The following is a 26,771-nucleotide window of genomic DNA, read 5'->3' on the forward strand; positions in this document are numbered from 1 at the left end:
TCGAGTCGACTGCAAGTAGTCATCAAAATGTAAAAAATATGTATTTGTTTGGTATAGTCCATACATTTCCCCCAAAAAATGAATTCACTCAATTTTAAAATGCGTTTTGTATACCGTTTACTTGGTTTATAACATCGATTTCCTCCACTAAGGTTTTCATTGTTGAGTTTGGAGGTCAAGCTTTCACCACCACGGGCCTCACCCTCTCACAGTGGCTTTGGTGCATTTTCTTCGGTTTGTTTGAGCTCGTGTGGGGACAAATCGTCTCCAGCATTCCTAACAAGAGGCTTCCCAAGTTCTTGACGGTAAAAAAAAACATAAAAATACATTTTTAATATATTTTTGTAATATTTTTGACTACATTGTAATTTTTTTTGTGTTTTTAAAATGTTTGTGAAGATTTTGTAAATTAAAAATTGGGATGAAAAATATTCTAAGTAACTGATTGATTTAGTGCTGAAAACTGTAAGATTTGTCTTCGTTTATCATTTATTCCATCGTAATCTTCATATTTCTCAATCTTCTAGATTGGCAAATCCAAACCGGAAGAAGATGAGACTCTTCGACGAGAGGCGGCAGACACGGTTCCCGACCTCACTGACCAGAACCTCCGAAGAGGACAAATTCTTTGGTTCCGGGGTCTTAACAGGATCCAACAACAGGTGAGATCATCTTACTGTATTTTTGTTGTTGTTGTTTGGTTGTATATGTTTCACATCTGGTAGCTTGTACAGGTCTAGTTGGTAGAGCTGTAGGCTCATGTAGAAACATGTTGTTTAGCATTTTTGAAACTCAGGTATTCATTTATAAAGAAATAGCTTAGTTTTAAGAAATTTAAAAGAAGAAAATTTTACATTTTGAGAACGAAAAAAACATTTTTCGAAGAAAAGATAAAAATTAATTAGTCAGTCATAGCTTAAAAAGCTGGTTTACTTCAGACAGCCGAATAAAACAAGCAAAATTTGAACAGATCAGAAACAAGCAAGAGCAGAGCATTCATTACCGCTCCCTCATAGATGTGTCAGAGAAGCCTAAAACGTTAGCTATTGCCCGCCATCATTCGTCGCACCATGCACATCTAGAACCTGTGCCATCTGCTGCTGCAGTAAAACGTGCTGCACAGATCAAGCAGGCATGGGCAGTGTAGTGTTACAACAATAAATGTACAGCCTTTGTGTTTAAACAGGTAGGCAAACAGATGAGTCAGTTTTATTTATAACTTGTGCACAGTTTTTTTTTTATCAATTAATGTCGTAAAAATTCATTGTTTCTGATTCGACTTTTGGTATAGAAAAACAGTCCTGCGAAAAAACAGCTTTGCTGAGTGAAATAAAAAAAAAATTTTTCCCCGTTTTTAAAATATATAAACACATAGAAACAGCGGAAATTGTCCTCCCCTAACATTTGTTTCTTTGCTTCTTTTTATTGCTGTTGGGATTTTGGCGAGCGCAGATAAGTGTCGTGGATGCATTCCAGCAGTCCTCTGACCGACGGAAGACATCCTCCGCATTCGGCGATGTAACTAAGCGTTGTGTGCTTGACAGTGTGACTCTCACTCATTTTCAGTGGTTTTCCCCATGTCTCTTGTGTACTAACCGTAGTCAGTAGACTGCCCTGCCATGCCCCTGGCTTGCCAATTTGCATGAGTGTTGGTTAGTTTCACCTTAGAACGTCTGATAGCTTGCCCAGAATCATGGCACAACCATTTCTGCCCGAAGTGAATGTGAATGCAATTCTTTTAATTCTTGACTTAACTGATAACGCTGTAGTGGTACAGGCTTTACACTAACAACACTAGTTGCAAAATAACACTAAAATAACATAGCCAACAGACAGACAAGCATGGATTCTTTATTTAACATACATAGCGCTAGTTTGCTTCAATCAAACAGAAGACGTATATCTTCGCATTTCTTCAACCTAATAACTCAGTATAACAGTCTGCATATATATAATGTTTGTATCACCTGGCATGGACTTCACTTACAAACTATTAACTCAGACCCACAATAGCCATATAATAGCCCATTAACACACCAAACACCTTTTCCACTCTCCACCTTTTTTTCTTTGACTGACAGCAATATACGGACAACGAGCTACAACCCACTTCCCCTGGGTGGCATCTCAACGTGCCATGTACCAACTTTAACCCATACTTTACCCCTGTCTCAAGCTGCCCCTCTTCACCTACCTCTCATCGCAGTATCCTGGAACAGATGCCTGAACTTGAGTTCATAGGTAACTAGGAGTGGAATCACACAACTTGAAGACATATCTGCAGTTCTTAACATGCTTTGTTCTTCTGCTTGTGCCAGGCTGCCTACTAACCCTAAGCAAAGTTGGCTGGCTTCAGTTTGAGTGGCGTGGTTTCTTAAACCCAATGTTTCTTTCAAACAGTAGGATGTATAGTAACGTACACTTACATACTGTTGCACACTTAGAATGCGATAATTACCCAGACTCATAGATAAGCTGCATGTAGACGTCACTATAAATGTTGCAATTATAGCAGTAGTCACACTGTATGCGGCTCTTTCTTGAGCTGAACAAAACTTTGTCACACACAATCAATAGCTTTGTCAATTTTCCGATGTACAAAAAGTCACAAATGTACAGAACGCATTCTTACTTCATCAATATTTCATTGTGCTTTTTTTATAGAACCGCAATCAAATTGTTTTCCTACTTTTCGCGCGCAATTTAGACCCTGAACTTTTCTAAATTGATCTAATTCTAATTTACTTCTGTCTTCTTGCAGATTCGGGTAGTTAATGCATTCCGTAGCTCCCTGTACGAGACCCGGCATTACAAGCGCAGTATGAACTCCCTGACCTCGATCCATGACTTTCTGCCGCAGCAACATCACCATGATGACGACGACGAGGAAGAAGAAGCTCAACAACTCGTCACGAGCGTTCAAGTCCTTGCCTCAGAAGAGAACTCCACTGAAAACAACCAAACGCAGAATTCAGTTGCGTAATGGTTAATTAAAGTGGAAAAACTCGCTACCTCTGAAAACATCATGGCTGGCAACACCTGTAGTTGTTTGCCACCGCCAGACAATGTGCTGCCATTTAGCGGGCATAGGTGCTTACCAATGTGAAGAACTGTAATATATATATATTTATCAAAAACCCCTATTCCGTTGTTAAATTGACGTGATTCAGTTTTTTGTTTTAATTCTCATTGGACACGGTACGCTGTGTGCAGAGCAAGTAGCTATTATATATATAGCTCCTGTCAAAGCACTTTACTGTTAAACTTATACCTACATATCGTTACATATCCACTGCAGGTGTATTGCATTTTTCTTTCACCCCGCGTTTTTTGCAGTGGTTGTCCTTGATTATTCTGATAGAAGCCAATGATTATTCTGCGCACAGAGTTCTTAAGATTGCTGCATAGTGATTGTGCACTTATGCTGCCGGGTCTCTGTCTCGAGTTACGAGCAACCTGTTTAAATATAAACGCTTCCGCATTCTTCAACGGAGCCATTTGAACCCGTTTAACTGTTTAATCACAAAGGCTGATGCATGCTGTTGTATCACATGTGTATAGTGATTAATATATGATTTTATTTTTTTTCGGAAATTTTTTATATGCACCTGTCACTCAAGCAGTTGCAACAAAAAAACTTAAGCAGTTATTCTATTTTTAGCGAATACCTTGTATCTGTATAGCTGCCACCCTACTCTATACTGTAGCTTGGCAAGCTGATGTTGTTTAGTTTAGTGCTGTTTTGTTCTTTTTCTAGTTTTAAGCGTTAATATTCATTTTTGTTTCGTATTGTACACATTTTGAGATTCGCCATGAACTAAATTTATTCACCAAAACAACCGAAACCACATCGTACATCAGATATTTAAACTCATATGGGACTGGTAGTAAAGCCCAGCAACACGTATTCATTAATACCAACAAAACATGGTACATTTCAAAATATTTGTGCTTCATTTATACCTCCCAGAAACATAAGTGTAATTTAGGAAGTTTTTTAGATAGAGGGCGACACATTGGAAAAGGTGACTAAGCAGAAATTTAAACAACCAAGGAGTTTTTTTGTTTGCCTACTTTGAAGGTAGTTTTAGTACTATTGAATAGAAAAATGTAGTATTTGTAGTTCACTTTAAATTAGAGATGTAGCATGCTCTTTTAAGCTCTAGTGAGTTTCAGTGCAAAATCAACTTATAGTTTCGAACTACATTTCTCTAGTTTTTAGAACAAAATTGATTATGCCGCAAGGGGCAGTTTCAGTTGTCACTGATTTATTGATTACTTGTCAGGGGAAAAAGAACTAACAGAAGTCAGTTAAAACATTTTAACATTAAATTTATCCAGTTAATTCATAATTATTTACACATTTTAAATTGTCCATTAGGAATTAGCACTAAGAAATCTTTTAAAATCTGTTTTAGTTGAGAAAATCCATACATTGCCTGCTGTAAAACCATACCTACATTTGTGCCAAAATTGAATTTCAAATGGAAACAAAAGGTAAGCGTAATTAAATTTTAATTCGGATGCCGGTATATACAATCAATAGCAGGCATTATGCACAGCAGTGCTACTTCTTTTAACAAGTCTACCATGCTAATTAGAATATATTCGTTCTTGAAATTATTTTGTATGTTCACAGATTTTGATTTGGGTGCGAAATTAGCAGCATGAATTATTTATTATTTGAGCCAATAAACAAAAAATGAGCTTCCAAAGTGAACCTGAGACTTCAGGAGTTTTGAGGCATTTCATCTGTGCTACAAGGTTTAAATCAATATATATACCATATATATATATCATTACTGTATGAAAACAACACATGAAATGTTTGCAAATTTAAGTTCTATCACATACAGAGGTTCATAGACTTGTTTGCACTCACATGCTGCATCATAATTGTTATTGAGACAATCAGTCATTGCTGTGAGTCAATGTTACTGGGCTAAATCAACTTATTTTTAACGAATGGTGAAAGACATCTTATTATAAGCCACATTGGAAATTAGAAATACTTGAAAAATTAAAATTGATGAGGACAACATTGGCCCAAAGTATAAAGTTTGTTGCAAGTTCATTTTGGTCCTGTTTATTATAAACTGGAACATTAAAAATAAAACATTAATGGAGGTTTTTTTGCTTTGCTTCTCAATGCTTTGCAGGTGTTCCGTCCCAACGAACATGTTGATCTTTGCCATCGATGCACATTGTAACGATACGCACTTCCACTGCCTGAAATTTCTCCATTTTAGGGGGGGATCGGGTCAATTTGTATGAGAGTATGTCGCCATAAAGAGGGACATAATCACCCTCAATATCCGATATGTGCATGAAGATTAAATCATCTGAAGAACCATCTGTAGGCTTGATGAAACCATGGCCTTGTGAGCAGGAAAAGAACTGACATACACCTTGATGAACTGGACCTTCTGTAGCTCTGCGACTGGCAGAATATGTCCTTGTACGCCGAGTTACCATTGGACTTGGAACCAGAAACTTATGTTCAGAAGTCGGCGATATGGTTGGGGTAACATAACCAGCATCGCCGTCACCGGCGGTAGAAATTCTCGGCCGATTGTAAGTTATTTTTACCGGACTGCTTTTCGTAACTGGAGTTTGGTTGGGTGTATCAGCACTCATACTAAAGTTTTTAAATAAAATGCCTGCTAAATTTCACTCACCTATAATGCTGTTGGAAACGCAAGGTTACTTTTATACGTGATTCAAAATGTCTATATGATATACCATTCAACAGCAGCAGCGATCCTGTTCAAACCAGCATTCTAAAATAGACCATTATGGACTGCACCACTAAAACATAATTTCAAAACCCTGAGTAATTGCCTTTTCGACCAATTCTGCTGATTTGTGCAGTTTAGCCAGATGAGAAAAAACGCAACTAAACTAGAATACCAACTAACTGCAGGAATCCGGGCAGTGTTTCCTAATATTTTAAGCGGTTTATATTTTAAAGATTAATAACAACGAGCTATTTAAAATTTGGAAGCGTATTTTCAGACGAATAGCAGATAATATGGATGACTTTGAATAAGTAAATAGACACCGAAATAGTCAAGCAACAGATAAGATCATTGGCAAATCATAGACAAAATATGGACAAACACACATGGACAAAACCTGGTGAAAACATGGACAAAGCATGTAAAATTATTAATAAATTTTACATCTTTTTGCATCAAATTGGGTATTGCCCCACTATTTTTCGCACAAGCCACTTTTCGTAAATTCTCGTAAAAATTATAGGTTGCAGAATACTGCTAATGTAAATATATTTTATTTTGGTATCCCATCTTCCCCCACATCGTAGTTCTGTAGGATTTTATTGCCAAACTTTGAAAGGATTGCTTTTAAATTAATATTTTATGCCTCGTGGGTTATTTAAAATATAATAAACTGACACAAAAACAAACTAATATTTAGAAAATATATTCGAAATTGAGTCATTTGCACTTGAATTTAAACTTTATGAGAAGTGGCTTTTGCGAAAAACAGTGTAACAATACCAATTTGTAGGCAAAACTTGTAAACTTAATTGATAGCTGTTATCAATTTTCTGTTATTAGTTGATATGCATTTGTAGGATACAATATTTATCAATTGGTGTTAGAACAATACCCATTGTCGTTCAGGCAATAACAATTTTTATACAATAATATAATGTAAAAAACTGTTTTCAATTAATAAAGGAATGGTAGTACTAATTAGTGGCATCACCCAAAAACCGTCATGTATTTTGGAAATATTGGGCAATATGTGCTTACGTGTCCCATCTTCCCCCACTTCACTAATATGAGAAAAAATCACACTGTACGAAATATTTAGCATTTTTGGTGAACCTGGATACTAGGTGTAAAGGTGTCCCATCTTCCCCCACTCTACTATATAACACCGTGGGGTAAGATGGATACCATTAGCACATAATATCTAATGTTTCATGACCGTGTTTTAAACAATTAACAGCGGTTTATGGGAGCCGTGAGGATGCGATTTTAAAATTCTTTGAATGTTACTTTCATACTAACAAATAGGACGAGAAAATAGAAGAAAATTTGTCCCATCTTTCCACACCATACTACATACATATATATAACACTGTGGGCAAGATATGTACCGTTAGCACATAATATCTAATATTTCCTAATCGTGTTCTTAACGATTACAATACCAGTATATTGGTGTATTACGAAACTTGCCATCAATTCAGTATACTATGATAAAACCATACACGTTTGTGTTGCACAAAATCAAAATTTTAAGAAAGTTTCTTTCTACAACGCTGTTAATATTTAATGCACTGTTACTGGAGAACAATTTTAACACAAAAGTAAGAAATTAACGTTTTGATAGATGTTAATACAAATGGTTCATCCTTTTTCGGGAAACATAAACACAGGAGGTGTATAAAACAGAACACCTACGTTATAACAACTGTATTTTTCCGGCTATGCGAAGATTAAAGTTACATTCATTTATTAATACTTGTAAGAAATCGGTTGAAAAACATTGGTCCAAATTAAACAGAAAAAACTAAATTTCACAATGGTGAACATTTCATAAATAAAGGGGTGCTGTCATCCAGAGAAACCGAATGAAATTTTTTTAGCGATATGTCCCAAAACCTTGGGTTTGCTAAAGCTTCATCCGTGTGATATGCAATCACTAATGACGTTAACTCTTACACAACAAAATGATATCTTCCCGTTCCATGAACCACAAATTAGAAATTACTTCATGAAAAACATCTGTTGGGGTAAAATGGTATAACCATAGCTGTTGGATCCATTATCAGTTTGGAGAGCTTCCAACTATGTAGCTTCTTTCTGGCTCACTAGTTGTTGCAGTAATTGAGCAATGGGCCATCATCTTTTTTCTTTTTGTAACCTTTAATAAAGTTATAAAATAAATTTTGTTCTAAAATAATATAAAACAGATATATTATATAGGTTACAAAATAAATAAAAACATAAACCAATGTTTCTAAATAGATTATAAATAAAGATTTATTGGTGATATCTGTCAACTGTAGCATGCAGGTCATATATATATAATTAAACCATACACTAAAAACACAGATATATAAAAGCTAATTTTTTGGTAATACTAAGATTAGCTTTTGTGGGTGAAATTATATTTATTATAATCTTGGATAAAGGATATAATCAATTGTCAGAAAGTAAAATCTTGTGTTAACATTAAAAATACAAGATACCCTATGCTAAGTTTTGTATAAGAAATAAAAGCACCTTGGTTTTTTAGTTGTATAAAACAACAAAAGTACCTCATGTAAAACAAAAATACCGGTCATTTTAGTTTAAAATATTATCCCATCTTAGAATTTTATTTTCAGATAATTTACAAACTTTTAATTAACTATAACATTTAGGGAATTTTTAGCAGATGACGTAACCCGATGCCCAAACATTAACAAACCAAAGAAACTAGCAATGCGTAGTTCCATTGCAAAGTATTTGTAGTGGGTGTCAATAAAGTTCTGTGAACCTAATTTAAGCTACCACATCCTGTGTTTTACTATGACTAGCCCAGTATTTAGTTGTAGTATATTTACATAGGGATGTACTATGTTCTTGACAGAAGTAACAGAACCATCAACATGCAACTAGTTTGGATGTTTATCTTTCTAAATGGAGCTTGTTGTGCGAATGGTAGGTGAATATGATAATTTGTATCTTGGTATTAATTTTCTTAACAATCCGAAATATTTTTTGTGTAAATATAAGTAAAGTGAACAGCCGGAATATTAGGTGTAACTGGTGTAATGGAAGTCAGAAGACACCAATGTTATAACTTGACAGTGAGCAGAAAAGGTGTATACACTAAGTGTGTCTTCAGTATGAAAATACATGTATATTATTACTTGACATTGAGCACCAGCTTTATGAATACACCATGTGTGTCTTGTGTATAAGAAGACACCCATGTTATAACTTGGCAGTGAGCATGAGGTGTTTGAATGGCACCTATATTATATTAATTATAACTTGATAATGATCATGAAGTATATGAATACACCATGTGTGTATGGTGTATAAGAAGACACCAATATTATAACTTGAAAGTGAGCATAAAGTATCATGACCAGGCTACAAGAAATCTATTTAACCAAGTTTTATCTCGTCATAGGAATCTACAGCAGTTTCAGTGGAAATTTCAATATACAGCTCCAATCAGCAGCACCAACAATAAGTTTTGATGTTCCCTACATGACGTGTTTAAGACAGGCACCAGCATACATTAACATTACAGTTACACCGTCATCTGCAAACCACCAGTTCAATTCAAGTGTGGTTGAAATAAATATCAACTACTTTCGGGTGAAACTGCTAAGAACTGATCTCACTTCTGGGTGGGAAGTGATTAATTTCACAATACAATGGACATCTTTTACAGGAGCAGGTATTATTTTATTGTGTCTGTATCCTATGCTTACTGTCAACTTATAACATGGTGTCTTCTTGGACACCAGAATGACCAGATACTCATGGTTATTCATATTATACCGCATTTTACCAGAAGTTATACATAGGGGGCATTTCAGTTTATACATACCAGACATACATAATACATAATATATTCATACAGCTTATGCTCGCTGTTGAGATGTAACAAAGCTTAAACCCTTGGTTCCATTCCATAGCAGGATTTACTGTAAGACTCTGCTTTTATAGAATGGAACAGTTCAATGTGTTTTACTTGCAGGCATTGAAAGCTGCAAGGATGTTTACAACCTTGGCCACAAGGATATCCAAAGTTTACACCATTTTTCCAACTTCAAATAATTCTTTCCAAGTTTATTGTGATTTATCTGGAACGGAGTTGGAGGCAGGGTGGACGGTATGTGTGATGTCATACATTGGTATTGTTTTATATTATGATGTCATGAATAAAATTTATCAGTGAGGCACGCATTAGACTTGGGATGTAGGTCAATAGATCATGATAACCCCAATAGCAGCCAGCAAGCCAGGTGCTGCTAGTGTGGACCCCATTGTGACAGTTTATATACAATCAATAATAAAGGTTTTGTTTTGTAAGGGTAAGGTCTTTAAAAAGACCCACCTTAAACCAGTACCCTTACCTTCTTGATTATGAATACAACTACAAAACAAAACATTTCAGGTAATCCAACGTAGATACGATGGTTCAGTAGATTTTTACCGAAACTGGAATGAATATGTCACTGGATTTGGGAACAAAAATGGAGAATATTGGTTGGGTGGGTAAAGTATTTTGGTTATATACATCTCATGCTCAGTGTCAAGTTATAACATGAGTGTCTTTTTATACACCAAACATACATGGTGTATTTAAACACCTCATGCTCAGTGTCAAGCTATAACATGGGTGTGTTTTTATACACCAAACACACATGGTGTATTTATACACAATACACCTAATGCTCAGTGTCAAGCTATAACATGGGTGTCTTTTTATACACCAAACACACATGGTGTATTCATACACCTCATGCTCACTGTCAAGTTATAACATGGGTGCGTAATGACAAAATTCATCAATGTTTTTATGCATATATATTTATCTACATTGTACATACAATAATACACCTTTTATTGTAGTATTAGTAATGATATTTACAGGTTTGGAAAATATAAAAATATTGACGGAAAGTTTTGTAAGACTTCGTATTGAAATGGTGACATGTGCAAACCAGTCATTTTACGCTGAATATGGGTGAGTGTGTTGGTGTATTAATATTAACATTGATTTTATTCATTTGTATAAAATGGGCTTGTGAAAAATTATGACCATAGCAAGTTATATTACCTGTAAATTGGACACTGTACTGACTACAGTTACCTTTAAATTGTCAGTGTGCAGTTAAAAAGTGTTAAAACATGGATACTGTATTTTGTTTTGGATTTGGAAAAGTCAAAAACACAGTTTGTGAACCCTGCGCCCATTGTGGCACACTGTTCCCCCTGCGCACACTGCGGCACGCTGCGGCACACTGACATTTGAATGCTGCGGCACACTGACATTTTAGAGGGACTAGCGTTTTACATATTCTGTCACCAGAAAACCAAAAAAATAATTTATTGTTTTCCAACCTTCGATATTGTAGTTGACTTTTTAAAATTCAGGTTGTTTAAGGTCCATGCAGCAAGTAGTAATTATACATTGGAAGTCAAAAGTAAAACCGGAACCGCACGTAAGTTATTTCATTTAGTTCTTTTTGATGCTTTGCCTGTAATGAAAAATTTTTTTTTGCATGAAATACCTAAACGGTACATAAGTGATGTGTATTTGAAAACTGAAATAACTAGTTTACATTTTATATAAACCATTTTTGGGGGTTTTTAAATTTATGCAGGTAATTAAATATGGGAAGTAATTAATATTGTTGCAAATTTGCAATTAAATGGGAATCCGCTAAGTTTTTTTTGCTCCCTTTTAAATTTAAAATACTACAGTATTAGACTATTAGCACCATTTGATAAAAAAAAATATTTTTCTGACCAAATACAATTATTACAATTTCCAGTGCTAGTGAAGAGTCTTCACCCCACCTTATTTGCTAACCCCTAACCCCTAGGTTAGGTGTTGATGGTTAGGGGGTTAGTGGTTAGCAAATAAGGTGGGGGGGAGAGATTCTTCACTAGCACCCAATTTCCATTTAACAGGAGATTCATTTATCAGTTGGCATAATGGACAAAGTTTTACAACCTATGACCGTGATAACGACTTATTTAATGGTACAGAGTATAGCAATCAAAATTGTGCAATTGCATACCATGGGGCTTGGTGGTATAGAGATTGCTACATCTCAAATCTAAATGGATTATACAACCCTTGTGCTAAAAAAAGTGAAACTATGAATTGGAGAGGGTTGAACAACCCATACAGTGGCCTAAGATCCGTGACTATGAAAATTAAACCGATTTAAACAAGTATTAATCGTACGGTAACAGAAAACCTCATTCATCTATTTGACGATTTGGAGTTAGGTGAATTCTTACAAGTATTCTGTCAAAAAATGTAGCAACACATATGTTTGGAGTTGTAGTATAAACAAAATCGTTGACACACGCGCACAGACAAACTTCAATCTTTGGGGAATAAATGAATAAGTTTAACTTACTTTATCCTCGCGTGGCTGGAAAACGACAGTCGTTATAACACGGGTGTTAATAGACCACGTGCCAGCTTACGAGTTACCATGTATGTTACTTTGTGGATGATTAATTTTTTTTTATTTTTTTGTATGGCTGAGAATTTAGACAACGCATTAGTGAATACTGAGTTGGAGCAATTGCCGTTAAGTGTCCTGCCGAAAGACACATACGCCCACAATGGTAGCAGCTACGAGCCTTGAATCCATAACCTTACAAACAGGCGCGCTAACCACTTTACCACGGCGCCGAATGTGCATTATAGTTTATATACTAATAACTAAAGGATTATACAAATATGTATTTGTTTTTGTTGTACATTTGTTCATAATTGAACTGATAACGTTGTATAGCCCCCACTGAATAAACAGGATTGCTGATGGGGTTAAATGACTCCGTGTTGATCCGACTTCAAACGCAGGCTTTAGCGAGGTGCTATATCGACCGTGGTACTAATTACTTTAGAACCGAAGACCAAGCAGTCTATAATATCTTACTATATTTTATTCCCTTTTCCGGCACACAAGTACACGATACGGTATCGGGCAAAAGCTTACTTGATAGCCGGACAAGGGTTCGTAAGAGCCCGCCATAAACCTAGACTGACCTCGTGGCCCCGTACCGATAATCCCGTTAAGTAGTTCTCGTTATTGAAAGGCGAGTTATATACCAGACAGAATCACGTAACAACAGTGTGACGTCATGCGACAAAATGGAAACAATTTTGGCCTGTCAGCGGCTGAACGGGATATCATTAACCTCGTAGTTGAAAACTTCCCTATGCTTAACGTCCGTAATACAGTATGTAGTTATTTCCTAAACTTTGACTACAAGTCCAGTCCGCGTGATGCATTGATGTATTTTAAATGCCTTGATAAACAATACATGTGTAATGGCAAGTCTACAAAGTTCATTTAAACGTCGTTTTTAATTGCACAGCATTCCAATGTAGACTCCTAATTATTTTATTAACGTTAACCCGTTAATATTTAATGCTTGAGCCAAAATGCATGAACCCACTATCGTCTACTTATTTTATTAACGTTAACCCGTTAATATTTAATGCTTGAGCCAAAATGCATGAACCCACTATCGTCTACGTGTTGTGTGTAGTAGGCTAAGTGCCCGCAAACAGCCTACTTTTTAACCTTTGACCTCAGTTTAATACCTCTCGGTGACTCAGTACACGTTATGACGCGTTCAATAAAGCGCCGTTTTCTAGTCCAGCAGAGCAGAGTCCGTATATAAACATGTTTATATACCGTCGCTGGTCGAGAGGTTTCCGACTTAATATGTGTTCAAACTTTTAACTGAAAAGCAGCTTGTGGATCTCTATGTCCTGTAAAGTATCACATTTTTTGGACAACCACTGAGTTAATCGGTTGTGTATTAATTGCAAGCGGCGGTACAGTTCTTGGCTCTCGCTACACACGTATTAACTTGTGTCAAACAAAGGACACTGGTTTCTTTTCCTTGAAATTTCCTTACTACCATGGATACAACAAGTTACTGCACCCAACAACATGGTTCAACTGAAGGCCTTATATTTTGGCCAGCAAAGTGCAACTGGGATGACTTTACGCATAATTAGGACAGCAATATACCGGTAGTAGGACCCCACATTTCGTAAACACGCTGCTGTAGGATATATGTGCCTTCTACAACGTCCGTACTGCATGATACAATCAAAACACATAAATCTAAAACCGTTCTTTTTAGCATTGATCGTATCGGCGTTTGGACTTCCTATTAAGGTCGCTATATAAAACTAAATACCAGTAGGTGTATAATACGCCTTGCAGCTTCAGTTTATGTATTGAATATAAATATGCCTGTAAGCCCGTTGACCTTTGTCGGTTTAGACTGAGTAATATAACGTAAGAGTCTTCGCAATCATTCTAAAATAACTATGAATAATGTTGCCCGGTGACAAGTCTGTAATTAATAGACACAGCGTGGGTAATGCGTAACTGCCCGTCTTGTAACTACCATACATGGTGGCCGTGTGACGCTCACCATTTAAAGCTGTAGTAACCGCGGAAAATCCAAAATATATATAGCTTTCGTACAGTTTAACATGGAATAGTGCTAGAGCTTTAGGTTTTCTAGTTTCCCAAACTTTAATATATATGACGTATAATACTGTGGGGTAAGATGGGACACATTTAGCACATAATAACCAAATATCGTGAAGGTATTTTAAACAATTAACAACAGTATATGGAAGTCGTGAGGATACGGTTTTATAATTCTTTAAATGTTCTTTGTTTATTATCAAATTGGACGATAAAACAGAATGAAAAGGTGTCCTATCTTTCCCCACCCTACCATCACTTAATAAATGTGAGGCCTATACGATGTGCCACGACGGTACCCGAGATTTAGGCCGTATCTGGACAACTACCCATTTAGCACCAGGAAATAAACAAGCAGTTTCGTATCGGTTTCGGGCATGAACAAAGCAACAAATAGTAGACGAGCTTTGGTTTCAATATGCCTAGTTCTTTGTTTAAAATTGGTTTCACTCAGGGTACTTGCTCAAGAAAACGTTGGGTCCGGAAAGAATAACATGTACTTAAAAATTACAATTACTGTTAATGTTCTTTTATATATATATATAGGTAAGGCCATATGGCGAGGCACACCATTGGACCCGAGATTTAGCCCAGAGTTGGCCCATTACCCCACAAACTTCAATAATGTTCGCATACAATGTTTGTATTCTTATGCACACAATCAAATATAGAACACCATAGTTAAGGATTGTAGAGATGGAACAAAGAACTTCAACGTAAAATCAAACATAACAGACATGATTAGAAAACCTTCAAAACAACGAAAATCATGAAATAAATAGGTTAAAAAACTTTTGCAAAACAACAGATTAGTGTGCAATGATAAATAGCTTCAATATAGACATCAAATTTAACAAAGCTGGGTTTTAAAGCCAGAACTTCTAGAACTATAAGTTAATTTAGATTAAAGTAATTGATTGTTTTGTAATTTAGTATTAAAATGTTTGGCTAATAGATTTATCAAGTGGCGTTTCATTGGGCTCTGGCTAAAATCCAGCTCTGCATTTTGTACAGCGTGATCAAATTAGCTCTTGATTAAATGAGAAAAGAACAGCCTGCTTTGTGTGGGAGCACTATGTATGTACGTGGGTAAATATCCACCTTAAAAGGGCTACAGTTCTGTAAGCTTTAAAAAAAGTGATTCACCAAACTTATTATTAATAGTAGACATGCATGGCTTGTGATATTGCATCTGTTAGTAATACACACACATGTATGATCGATGTCACTTGTTGCACTGTGACATCAAAATGCAGATAAATTTGCACAATGAGAAACATAGTTGGCGTATTTACTATACAGTGGTCGCTTATGCATTGAGTTATTACAGTAAATATGGGGTGTCACATGTTAATTGTATGCCATGCTTTAAACATACGTGGTAAAAGCAATATGTTTGGTGTAAAGTCAACCCTATTTTAACATGTTATATGTGATATTGCGAAAAATATTCCATAAAACATTGTGGCAAATTTATATGAGCGATAGGGTTGAAATGGTTGCTTTATACGTGAAATGATCACACAAAGAATATCCACACTTCACAACCCCTAATAGTCATGAATAATTGATATTAGGTCTACACTGATGTTAGCGCCCTTTAAGCAAAGCATAATACAGAGGTGTTAGTGAGGTCTTTAGAATTATCCAACGCTTAGGATAAATATACAGATTCTGCATGAACCACTTCACAAAATGCGAAGGTTTTTGAACAAATACTTTTTCACGAACAACATACAGAAATCTAACCAAGCAAAAAGAAAAAAATGCATTGGCAGATAAATTGTTCTTTTTGTCGATAGCCTTACTAAGTGCATAATGTAAAGATAAATAATAAATACCAATATTTTAGACGAATTACCGATACCAAATGCATAGCAAAGTAGCATATACCAGATAAATGAAATTAAGTTTGGGTTTAGTGTTGAAATTTTACCAGTTTAATTTGTGCTTTCAATTAAAATCCTGTGATATCACTTTACATCGTGTAAAGTAACTATGAAAAAAAAGACTACAAATTACCAACATCACTTGGTAAATCAATACAAACATTGGCTGTAGCAGAAGTAGCATTATGAGCAGCAGCAGACACACGAAACAATAGATATTCTGAGGGTAAAAGGTTATTTAGGAACTATTCGCCATCTTTTTTCTTAAGCTGGTCTCGAATTTTTACAAACTCCGGGACATTTGAATCCTCCTTTTGTTTGTCCTCCCCCTATGACAAAACAAAGCCCTTTTAGTGTCATGAGGAATCTGTTTGTTATCAAACAACAGCTTAATAGAAAATATGTCTGAACATTCAAACAATGTTTACTCAATAAATATTGAAATCAAATAACAACCAGCCATTCCAGATGTGTTACAATCATTTTTTACAGCGGAATATTCTATAATACATGCGTAAGGTCCTATCATAAGGAATGCCATGGAACCTGGATTTGTATATTCTAGTCTAAAATATTAATACCTTCGGTAAATAACTTTAAAACTTGGTAATCTTTCTGAAATGTTAGTTTTTAATATACCTGCTTCTTATGTACATAATATATATTACATCATGTCTCAATTTTTAAAGCCTTGGCATTAGAAACAGTAAAGTAGGAATTTTTTGACCCACATACCGAACATTCCATATAAGCTTACACTCCTAATGACGCAATGTAAATATTGAACAAAAATTAACAGCATTAAAATAAGATGTCAAAATCGCATTGTAGGTTGTAACAATCATGAACTTCTATTTTTAAGTAGCATTTTAATGTTATACTGCTTAAAACAATTATTTATAGCTCTTGCAACCCAATTTCCAAAAAAATATATATTTTTCACAAAACTTGTTGTAACTATACAACAACAAATTTGACTGTACTAGGGGGCCCAATCAGGCAATTAATTTAAAAATAGATCCATTTAGTGTGGTGAACCATAGATTGAAAAGCAGTGATCCTGATAAAGCTATAACAAAGCAAGCTATTATACTTGTTCATTGCCAAACCTATATAAATACCAGAGTGTTTAAAAGGTGCGCAGATTACACACAATAATAATAAAAGTACATAAACTATTTGAACACTTGCACTGTTGTTCACTTCTACTTCTACTAATACATGAAGTCATGAACTATAGATAATTGCGGCTTTTTTTTACTTAAAGCTGCTGTTAATACACTAGCTGCAGTTACCTAGAACTTATAGTAGATTTGATTTAAGTTAAACTAATGCACAATGTAATATCTTAATTCAACTGGTAATGCATAAAGCTGGTATGATCCTATTGTATGTGCATGTTTAATCATCATGGATCTGCATGGTATTAACCATTCACCCATTACTGTCCTTGGTTTAGAAAACTATGTTCCGAAAGACCGAATAATTAAGAAACACATTGTTATTGTTTTAAACAATAGCGGAAGCTTTTAGCCTTTTGCAAAGGTATTATCACTGGTTCAAAACTTGCGTAAGTAATTAAGAAAACTTTACTTACAAATTTATGGTAAAGTATATTTTGGTAAACCTAAACGTTTAACTATGATAAGGTATTATCTCTGGTTCAAAAATTGCGTAAGTAATTGAGAAAACATTACTTTACAAATTGATTGTAAAGTATATCCAGTTAAACCTAATTGTTACCTCTAGGCCATGGCCAACAACAGTAAATGTCAAGTATTTGAAAAGCTGAAATTACGAGTGTATGACAGGACAAAGAACTAGAAATATCCTTACTTCAGATTGCTTTTTTCTTTTCTCCAGTGCCAAATGAAATTCTGAGGGTTTCTCTTTCTGTTTTTGTTCCTGATATACTTGGTCTCTCTTTTTTTCTTGGAAAACGCGGGAAAGTTCAGATTTCTGGTTTAAAACGTCAATTCCTCTGAAAAATATAAAACTTAACAAACCAACACATACAAATAGACACACATATATATATTTAATTAACTTTATTGCTTGTGTAACACTTGAGTCATGTCACTTTCAATATTGATTTTTCCAAATTACAGGTTCTTTTTGTAAACGCAAACTTTAATTAAAAAAAAGCAATCAGTGACCGACTTCTACAAATGGCTTTGGGGCTTGGATTAATAAAAATTGAAACTAGTAATATATATAGTTTGGTTACCCACTACCCAACCTCTCCTAATAATTTACGATTTGTCTACAACAGATATTACGCAAATGTTGACACTTGACAATCTGTTCCAACACCAGACTTGGTTGTAATTACATCTAACATGCAGTAGTCACAATCTGGTTTATTGTTGAGCAACATTAAATTTAGAAATGCAACTGAATTACATTAGGTAGGTAAATTTAAATACTAAATACAGAAAATTGTCCAATTAAACTACAGTACTGTAATTGGATAAAGCGTTTTGCTACCAGATTATAATCATTATACTGTAACAGGACACAAACAAGGCATTGGTATACTGTTAACATATTGTATAATATGGCAATTTTTTTTTTCTTTTAAAGGATGAAATATAACTTGTTGGGAAAATACAAAAACCTTAACTTGTTTGACATTTGTCCACCTCTTGTTTAAAATGGCAGAAACAAAACAAGACAGATATATCAATATTTTACAATAACAAAAATAAAACATTCCAAGAAATCTTCTTTTAGAGGAAAATAATGTTTTGTCTTCCATGCAGCAAGAAAAAAATGCATAAATATAAATATATATAAATTTAATAAAATTGTTAGCAAAAATATACAGCCAAAACAGTAACAATCGAAAAAAAATCTTACAATTTATTATTGAGCTTTAATTCTTGCTGCATAACTCTGTGATTCCTTGAATCCATGACAGGGTTGGCAAGTTTCTTTGGTTGTACAAGTAGGTGTTCATCATTAGAAGGTATCAGTGCACTTGAACAACTGGGTGGAGGTGCTCTGTTGTGGTAATCTAAGGGGAAAAATAGCGGTAAAATGGCAAGAATGCAAGCTCTAAGGAAGTGCTATGAAACAAAAAAGTTGTGTAAAAGAAATATGTTCATACAAGTATTGGATGAGAAAAAAATCATGGAGAATTTTTGTAACTAATTAGTGCTAGTAAACAAACCTGCATATAGAAAACTTATAAAAACCTAATGTATAAAATTGAATGTGATACTAAACTACAGATGTTGTGTTCATCACAATTAGTATCACAACCATTCCACATGCTCTACTGCAAACATTATCTATTGGGTCGCATTATTAGTGCATGTCCGCTAAGTTCGCTAAGTCCACTGTGCCCGCTATGTCCACCATATCCACTATGTCCGCTATATGTTGACTATGCCCCCTATGTCTGCTATATCGACTATGTTCACCATGTCTGCTTTATGTCTGCTATGTCCAAAATATTCACTACATAGTGGACATAGCAAATATTGTGAACATAGCGATACACGGTGGACATTGCGGGCATAGTGAATATTGTTAACATGGTGTACACTAATTAAAGAGACCGTTATCTATTGGTTATGTTTTACAATTATACTACCAGTGTATTACCATTGACAAATACCACAAATGTACTTACTTGCAAAAACACTCTCTGCAGCTGACCGGTCCATTTAAAAATTACAAATTTAATTAACCTAGTATAAAGTAAAACGAACTGTAAAGACGTAACTTACCGTAACTTTAAAAAATAATTTACGCTCGAACATTTAATACTTTAGTTACACACTTAAATTACGATTATTGGTGCTAGTGTTACAGTCATTTCTGTCTGCTTATCACAAAACGAAATTAATTACTAAATACCCGGTTTATTGATGATAAAGAATCTCATTTACACGCTCTCGTTTTTAGAGCGTATGAATCCAAAACAGACAAAAACGTCTATACTGTTTATACACATTTAGTTATAAGGAAACACAATATTTCCTTTTTCGGTGACTGCCTCTAGCTATAAATAGCGTGGTTGTTGGTCAAAATACCGCAAGTATGTATTAAGAATACCGCAAGTACGCGAGCGAAACAACACACTAACAAAATTTAATTTACTGCCTTAACTGCAGGACGCTATTTCCAAAACAAATGCTTTGCAACTGGTATGGAGAAATGTATTTTTGAAACTGAGAGAAAAAGGCAAGGCAGATCATAAAAACCGCATTACAATTTTTTTGAAATGGTGTTTGTGCTAAATAAATGCAAATAAAAATGTTGCAATGCTGAAATTTAAAGTGTATGTATATGTTTTATTAAGTAAGTAATGTGTGCAAACTAGATTCGGACTCTGGTGTAAATACAGTATTATTTCTTTAAAAAATTTACATACAAAGCCTCAACACTCAAAAGTCCACAAAAAAAATATTTACAGCTAATGCGACTGCAATAAACCACATTCTAAGTGCACACCAGAGCTATTATTTTAATAAAAAAATTTAAGATAATTTACACAGACAAAAACCCTCCCTTACAGCAAACTACGTTGAGTTGTGAAGGTTGTATATAAAACCAGAACCATATAGTACTCTAAGCACAATATGATACAATATTTGTTTGTCATTATAACTATAACAACTATATTGATATATACCTACTACAACAATCGGACCTAACGATCGGAACTAACGGCAAGTCTGTACAAGAGCACAAACAATACAAATAAGTGCAATGGAACCAAGCACTGCTCCAATAATCCACAGCGGTCTGTATGTTGTAACACCAACTGTTTTAAAATAAGGAAAATTACACTACATAGTAGGTTTTACTGTTAAAATGTCTAAGACATGTCCACACAAATGTATGGAAGACATATATGACTTGAATTTAAATTGACTTCTTTATACACATTCATGACTACATACATTTAAATAATGTTGTTAGCTGTGCAATGTTTAGATGTGCATTGGTTTCTAATACGAAAAAGCTTAAAAGTTATGTTAAAACTACAATCAACAACGAACACTAGAAATGGTTAATGATTTAAAATTGTTATTAGCTAGATACTGTTTCAAAATATATTAGTTTATATTATTATAAAAAGCTTAAAAGTTGTATGTTAAAACTACAATCAACAACGAGCACTAGAAATGGTTAACGATTTAAAATTGTTATTAGCTAGATACCGTTTCAAAATATATTAGTTTATAATCATTATAAAAAGCTTAAAGGTTATAATGTTAAAACTACAATCAACAGCGAACACTAGAAATGGTGAACGATTTAAAGTTGTCGTTAGCTAGATACCGTTTTGAAATATATTAGTTTATAAACAATATAAAAAGCTTAGAAGTTGTAATGTTAAAGCTACAATCAACAACGAGCACTAGAAATTGTGAACAATTTAAAGTTGTCGTTAGCTAGATACCGTTTTGAAATATATTAGTTTATAAACAATATAAAAAGCTTAGAAGTTGTAATGTTAAAACTACAATCAACAGCAAACACTAGAAATGGTGAATGATTTAAAATTGTTGTTAGCTAGATACAATTTTGAAATATGTTAGTTTTTTTACTATAAAAAGCCTAAAAGTTGTAATGTTAAAACTACGATCAACAAACCAAGCACTCAATAGTGTTAAAGCAAAAACAGTACAAAAGACATAAGACCACAAATTAAAAGAGATATATAATTGGACTTCACGCAAACACCTCCAGCGCTCCGTTTATTAAATGGAAATGGGTCGTTTATGTGACAAGTCCCTGGGTATGCATTTCCTGATGTAACATTTGCATTCAAGCTTTCTCCTGTAATTATTAAATGTTAGAGCAACCCAACTCCTATTACATACCTTGCTGTGAGACCTCACCCATATAAAATACAGCCCTGGTACCTAAGACATTAATTCCTACCTGGTTTTACAACATCCACAACATACATCATGCCAGAGTCTTCATGTGCCAGAATATGACAATGAATTGTCTTATTGCCTGTGAATTTATGTGGCAGGAATCGAATCTAAAGAAAAATGTATAAAATGTTAAGTTTACAAAGAATGGTTTTCATGCACCTTATCTACACTGTCAAGTTGTAACATGAGTTTAGCAATATAAAAATAGTTTGGTCCATAAGTTCTGCAGAGAATTAAATTAATAAAATCAAAGCGTATAAATTAAGACTAAACTTTACCGTGATATTAGCCAACGGAGGAACCAAAACGGTGTCACGAAAGTCACCTATATCAGAATAACCGAGCAATCCTGCCCCTGTATTTGCTCTTGCAGCGTGGCCAAGATATTGTAGCCCTATTTTTCCATTTGCCGTGACATTAATATCTGAAGCTGAAAATAAACAATTATAACATAGGTCGGCCATTGCTTTTTTCTCTTAGCTTATAGAAATACAGAATTTGAACTTGCCAGAAAGACCACTGTGCTGAAAATGACAAGCTTCATCATTCTGATCAAATAATTTCCATTCTGTTTGGTTTGTAACTGGATTTTTACCACCTGGTAGACTGTATGGTCCAGTATAGTTATTGTAGCTTATTATCTGCAAATTAAAAGAAATTGTCATAATTAGCCAATTATTGTTAAGCAGGGCTAAGTTTGAGCTGAAAACCACAATATTAGAAACAGCTTAACAATTATTTGGTAAGTACAGCAATATAGTTTGATAAATATTTTTAGCTTAGCTGCAAAACAACCCAGATTACAATAAATTTATTCATTTTTTATGATTTAACTTATAGTTTTAAAAGCTCTGGTTTAAAATTCCTGCCCTGCACCTGGTCCAAGAACACCTGCACAAAATGGTAGGTTTATTGAGCTTAAGTTTAGAAATCCTTTGAAAAATTTGGATGTTCTGAACACTGTAGGTTTATCAATGTGACTAAGCTATTACCTGAAAATGGTTGACATGAATATGCATTGGGTGTCCTTTCTTATGATCTGTGTTAATTAGAAACCATTGTTGATATTTACCCACCTCAATCTTGTATCTGTGAAGTAAAAAAATACATTAAAATATGTCATTGAACAAAACACTTATGTAAATTAGGTAAACAAATAGTAATTTTATTATACCAACATTGGGGGTATGCCTCAATATCTTAACTTTAATGGTATAATAAAATCAAGAGTTGTCAATATATGTAGGTTAGAGATTTAAATACTATACTACCTCTGAAAGAGCAGTGGAATAAAACAAATATGGTTTACCTATAATGTGTTGGAGTTTTGAAAAGTTCTCTGTTTAAGTTTGTAGCTGAGTTTGCCTCAATTACAAATTGACCATGCACCTCATCCTCTTTCAACTGTGTAAAGTCCCCCACGTAACTTGGGCGTTGGGGCAAGTTAATAGTTGTGTCTATGGCTGTATTACTGGCAGAACCAGTGACAGTAATATGCAGCAATGTTTTGTTATATCTGTTAAAATTTCCCATAGAAATCTGGTCACCAGGACTAGGTTGTGAAACCAGCTGTGTGAAAAATTTGTGAATGTTAAAATAAAATGAATGATTGAATGAATGTAAATTATTCTTCCTTTTGTTGAGGGGCATCGTCGGTGATAAACAACATAGGTGATATGTTTATACACCTTGTGCACGCTTGGTGGAGCAATTTCCATTAAGTATCTTGCTCAAATGACACACATACACATGGTATACTAACCAATTAGGCGCTAAGTTATAAGGACTGAGTAATGTACTGGCCCTGACTTAAGCTTTAAAATGTATGTACCTTATAGTTGCCTGGTTTATTACAAACAACCAACCAATCCACTCGTGCTGCTGGGACAAGAAGGGTTTTCTTAAACCTTGGCATTCGTGGCTTGTTGAGATATACACCATCGATTGCTATCTCATAGAAATCACATGCATTAACTCCATTATTATCCACTATAGTCATCTCGAGTGTTGTCAGCCCACCAGCATTTACCATTCTGTGACATCATAATACTAACATGTTGATGATAAGATGTTACTTATTTATGCTACCCTGACCATATAGTAGGGAGTTATAGCACAGGTGTTATATTTCATACACTTCATGTTCATCTAAGGGAACACACTAACAATGGCAGCAGAGCAGACCATGAGGCAAATGCTCTGATTTTTATGCATTACACATGGGTGCAACAGCCCTTTTTGAATTAACATTCTATTCCACCCTTTTTATTAATAGCGTGTTTTACCAACTAGTGTTTTGCTGTGGATATCTTTTTTCGTTCTTTAAATAACATGATCTTCACTATCGTTTTCGAAGGAATAAAAAACATTTTTGTTATTATGTAGACATAAAATCTCTTTTTACCTGAACCTTTTGGTTTGACCAGCTGAAAAGTTCATAACAGGTTGCAGCAACCCATTGGTTGTGTAATAATCTACCTCATTTTCCTCTACCTTCAACCAATCCTCTAACGTTTTATTTGTTGTAGCATTAACCACTGTTAGGTGTCTGTTAAGAAAAACTGATAGTTATGATAAAATAATCAACTATTTTTAAAATTAGAATATAAATATATTAAAATATATCCTGTTTAAAAAAGTGTCATTTTCTATTAAAGTATTAATTTCTGTTTCTTTGTTATTTCAGATAGATAAAATAACAATCATACTATATTGATAAAAATATTCAACCACAAAGTTGCATGCTTGGTAACTTGTTGTATGAAGCCAATAAATAGTGCACATGCAAGGGACACCCATCCCCATGTTATAAGACTAAAAAGCCCCAATACACAATATTAAATAAACAATTGTACTGGGAGTTAGAAATTACCTAAACACATCTGGATCACCAATAGACTTTTGCAAACTACCAAACCCAAGGCCATCCAGATCTACATATTGTAAAGTTGGTTGGAATAAAAGTTTAATATCATGTTCACAGTTGAAAGGACATGACACAGATCTAATCAATGCAGTCGTGTTCTCATTATCAGGGTCTTCTACGATAAGCAAGCCTGACATCCCACCTTGTACCTGGTGTAAGGGTGATTGTTATATATATATATGTTGGTACAGCAATATTTTTTGAATAGGCGTGTCTCACTGTAGTACTTTAAATTTTTTGAGACACACTGCCTTTACAATGTCTAAAAAATCTGCACATCTCCTTTTTGTTCTGGAAAACATGTTTATGTAGGGGTTGTTTAGGCTCCAGTTAACTAATTTACCTGGAGCTTTAACAGATGTTGGAGCCTGCAACTTGCTCAAAAGTAGAAAGCAGGCGACAAGGCTTTAATAGTAATAGATGGAAAGTTTTCCCTTGACAGAAATTGTAGTTTTACAAAATATTTCATACTTTCTTACATGAAACATGGTAGCACCGTGGAGATGAGCATGATACCAGTAAGTACCAGGTGGATTCTGTTCTTCTATTTGATAAACATGGGTGAAGTTACCTCTAGGGGGTATTTCAATGAAGACATCATCAGAAGGTAACTAGAAATATAATACAGTTTAAAGGTAATATTTTGAACTGGTTTTTCATTTATACCACTTACTGTACTGTTAATATGTAAGCCATGTGTGTGCAAATTGGTTGCGTTGGGTTTTTGAAAAGAGTTGTGTTTTACTATTCCTTCTGGCGGTAGGAGATTGTTTTTCTGGAGAATTTCAGAAAAATGTTAACTCTATTTTATATGGTTAGAGGATCTATTAGGCCTGATTAGAGACTGGGATGTAAGTTTAACTTGACTTACTACCGCAGCCAGATAGTTTTTTTTATTCTTTATGGGTGAGGTCCTTGTCAAGGACCTGGGATTTAGGCCAGATTTGGCCCATTACCCCAACACCCGGAAAGCCAATTTAAGCCCTTCTTGCGACCGGTGCCGCGACACCGCACCGCAGTCCTCGTGTGCTTACGAGTTACTATACTTTTCAACTTTGTGTATGATTTTTATTTGATATGGCTTATAACTTGAACAAGCCATTAGTGACCGGTGGGTTGGAGCAACGTTCTTTTAAGTGTCTTGCCCAAGGACACATACGCGGATCAGTATTAGTATCTTCATCGAGCACCGAACCACTTTGGTTACGATGCAGGCACCTAAACCACTGACCCATGGCGCCTGGGACTACCCTACTATACTTGGAGAATAGGACCAACCAGAAACCATATATAAATACCAACCTTGATTTAGTATCCTTGTTCATTGTATTATCAGCTGACCCACACATCATTGTAGAGTTTGCTGAGCTAGTGGTTTGTTCACTGTCAAGGCTGTCTTTTGATATGGCATCTTTTACCTGCGTAGGACCAGCGATCTTAGATCAGAGTTGCAAGTATAGGGTGAAAATAACTGCTAATATGACCCATACAATTTTATTGGGTACTTACTGCTTAGTAACCTCAACTTTACTGGGATATTTTAGCAATATATTTGAAAGTTTGCAACAGTTTTACATTGGACGCACCAGCAAACAAAAAAATACTCAATTAAATGCATCAGCGAAAAAAAAATAATTTAGTAAAACAGCTACAGGTATCAAAAATTAGATCTTTTTTTTCTTTTAAATTTTTGCTTTTTTTAATTTTTTTAAATATTCTTTTTTAAAACAGAAACCTCTCTGAGATGTTCTGCAACGTGCATCAGTTTCTCTTTCTCCTCTAACAATCTCTTTTTTTCTGCATCAGTTACAACA

The 26,771-nt window shown here is 34.7% G+C and overlaps 4 protein-coding genes and 2 long non-coding RNA genes across 10 annotated transcripts in view; 3 read left to right on the plus strand and 3 right to left on the minus strand.

The window, feature by feature from the left end:
- Nucleotides 1-3,943, plus strand: part of LOC100180580 (plasma membrane calcium-transporting ATPase 2) — a gene marked incomplete in the record, with an annotated part of 19,377 nt that extends 15,434 nt beyond the window's left edge. Inside the window, 3 exon segments of the mRNA XM_018813030.2 lie at nucleotides 598-662; nucleotides 1,453-1,518; nucleotides 2,762-3,943. Of these exon segments, the coding sequence (XP_018668575.1) occupies nucleotides 598-662; nucleotides 1,453-1,518; nucleotides 2,762-2,983 (353 nt within the window).
- A 703-nt stretch (nucleotides 3,944-4,646) lies between these two features.
- Nucleotides 4,647-5,733, minus strand: LOC100179026 (calcium-regulated heat-stable protein 1). The gene has a single exon (XM_004226279.4). It carries the CDS (start codon nucleotides 5,635-5,637, stop codon nucleotides 5,146-5,148), a length of 492 nt encoding a protein of 163 aa, XP_004226327.1. The 5' UTR covers nucleotides 5,638-5,733; the 3' UTR covers nucleotides 4,647-5,145.
- Nucleotides 5,734-7,180: 1,447 nt separating this feature from the next.
- LOC100183735 (blue copper oxidase CueO) overlaps nucleotides 7,181-26,771 on the minus strand; it is a 22,625-nt gene continuing 3,034 nt past the window's right edge. For 2 of the 5 annotated variants that reach the window (XM_026835619.1, XM_018812998.2), the window contains exons 3-17: nucleotides 25,631-25,732; nucleotides 25,437-25,568; nucleotides 24,904-25,106; nucleotides 24,436-24,579; nucleotides 23,863-24,064; nucleotides 23,341-23,600; nucleotides 23,024-23,120; nucleotides 22,540-22,672; nucleotides 22,310-22,461; nucleotides 22,033-22,138; nucleotides 21,832-21,927; nucleotides 19,769-20,905; nucleotides 18,991-19,147; nucleotides 17,968-18,112; nucleotides 14,870-16,460 (exon numbers count right to left, since the gene is read on the minus strand). In XM_026835619.1, coding sequence (XP_026691420.1) covers nucleotides 20,805-20,905; nucleotides 21,832-21,927; nucleotides 22,033-22,138; nucleotides 22,310-22,461; nucleotides 22,540-22,672; nucleotides 23,024-23,120; nucleotides 23,341-23,600; nucleotides 23,863-24,064; nucleotides 24,436-24,579; nucleotides 24,904-25,106; nucleotides 25,437-25,568; nucleotides 25,631-25,732 — 1,728 coding nt within the window. In that variant the 3' untranslated portion in view covers nucleotides 14,870-16,460; nucleotides 17,968-18,112; nucleotides 18,991-19,147; nucleotides 19,769-20,804. Of the gene's footprint in view, nucleotides 7,900-10,114; nucleotides 10,217-11,105; nucleotides 11,243-14,869; nucleotides 16,461-17,967; nucleotides 18,113-18,990; nucleotides 19,148-19,768; nucleotides 20,906-21,831; nucleotides 21,928-22,032; nucleotides 22,139-22,309; nucleotides 22,462-22,539; nucleotides 22,673-23,023; nucleotides 23,121-23,340; nucleotides 23,601-23,862; nucleotides 24,065-24,435; nucleotides 24,580-24,903; nucleotides 25,107-25,436; nucleotides 25,569-25,630; nucleotides 25,733-26,771 lie in introns of those variants that run through there. The other 3 variants (XM_026835618.1, XM_026835617.1, XM_026835616.1) reach the window with 3 other exon arrangements.
- LOC104265897 (fibrinogen C domain-containing protein 1-B-like) lies at nucleotides 7,939-12,135 on the plus strand. The gene is made up of 7 exons (XM_026835620.1): nucleotides 7,939-8,681; nucleotides 9,160-9,432; nucleotides 9,736-9,870; nucleotides 10,156-10,252; nucleotides 10,635-10,728; nucleotides 11,139-11,206; nucleotides 11,679-12,135. The coding sequence occupies exons 3-7, from the start codon at nucleotides 9,754-9,756 to the stop codon at nucleotides 11,939-11,941; spliced, it is 639 nt and encodes a 212-aa protein (XP_026691421.1). The 5' UTR covers nucleotides 7,939-8,681; nucleotides 9,160-9,432; nucleotides 9,736-9,753; the 3' UTR covers nucleotides 11,942-12,135.
- Nucleotides 20,912-21,645, plus strand: LOC113474459. The gene is made up of 2 exons (XR_003396114.1): nucleotides 20,912-21,113; nucleotides 21,351-21,645. It is a non-coding gene; the product is annotated as an uncharacterized LOC113474459 (long non-coding RNA).
- Nucleotides 25,845-26,771, minus strand: LOC113474458. The gene is made up of 2 exons (XR_003396113.1): nucleotides 26,693-26,771; nucleotides 25,845-26,375 (listed from the first exon to the last, which is right to left on the minus strand). It is a non-coding gene; the product is annotated as an uncharacterized LOC113474458 (long non-coding RNA).

Source organism: Ciona intestinalis, chromosome 8 (assembly GCF_000224145.3).
Source record: "Ciona intestinalis chromosome 8, KH, whole genome shotgun sequence".
In the NCBI taxonomy this organism is placed as follows: domain Eukaryota; kingdom Metazoa; phylum Chordata; class Ascidiacea; order Phlebobranchia; family Cionidae; genus Ciona; species Ciona intestinalis.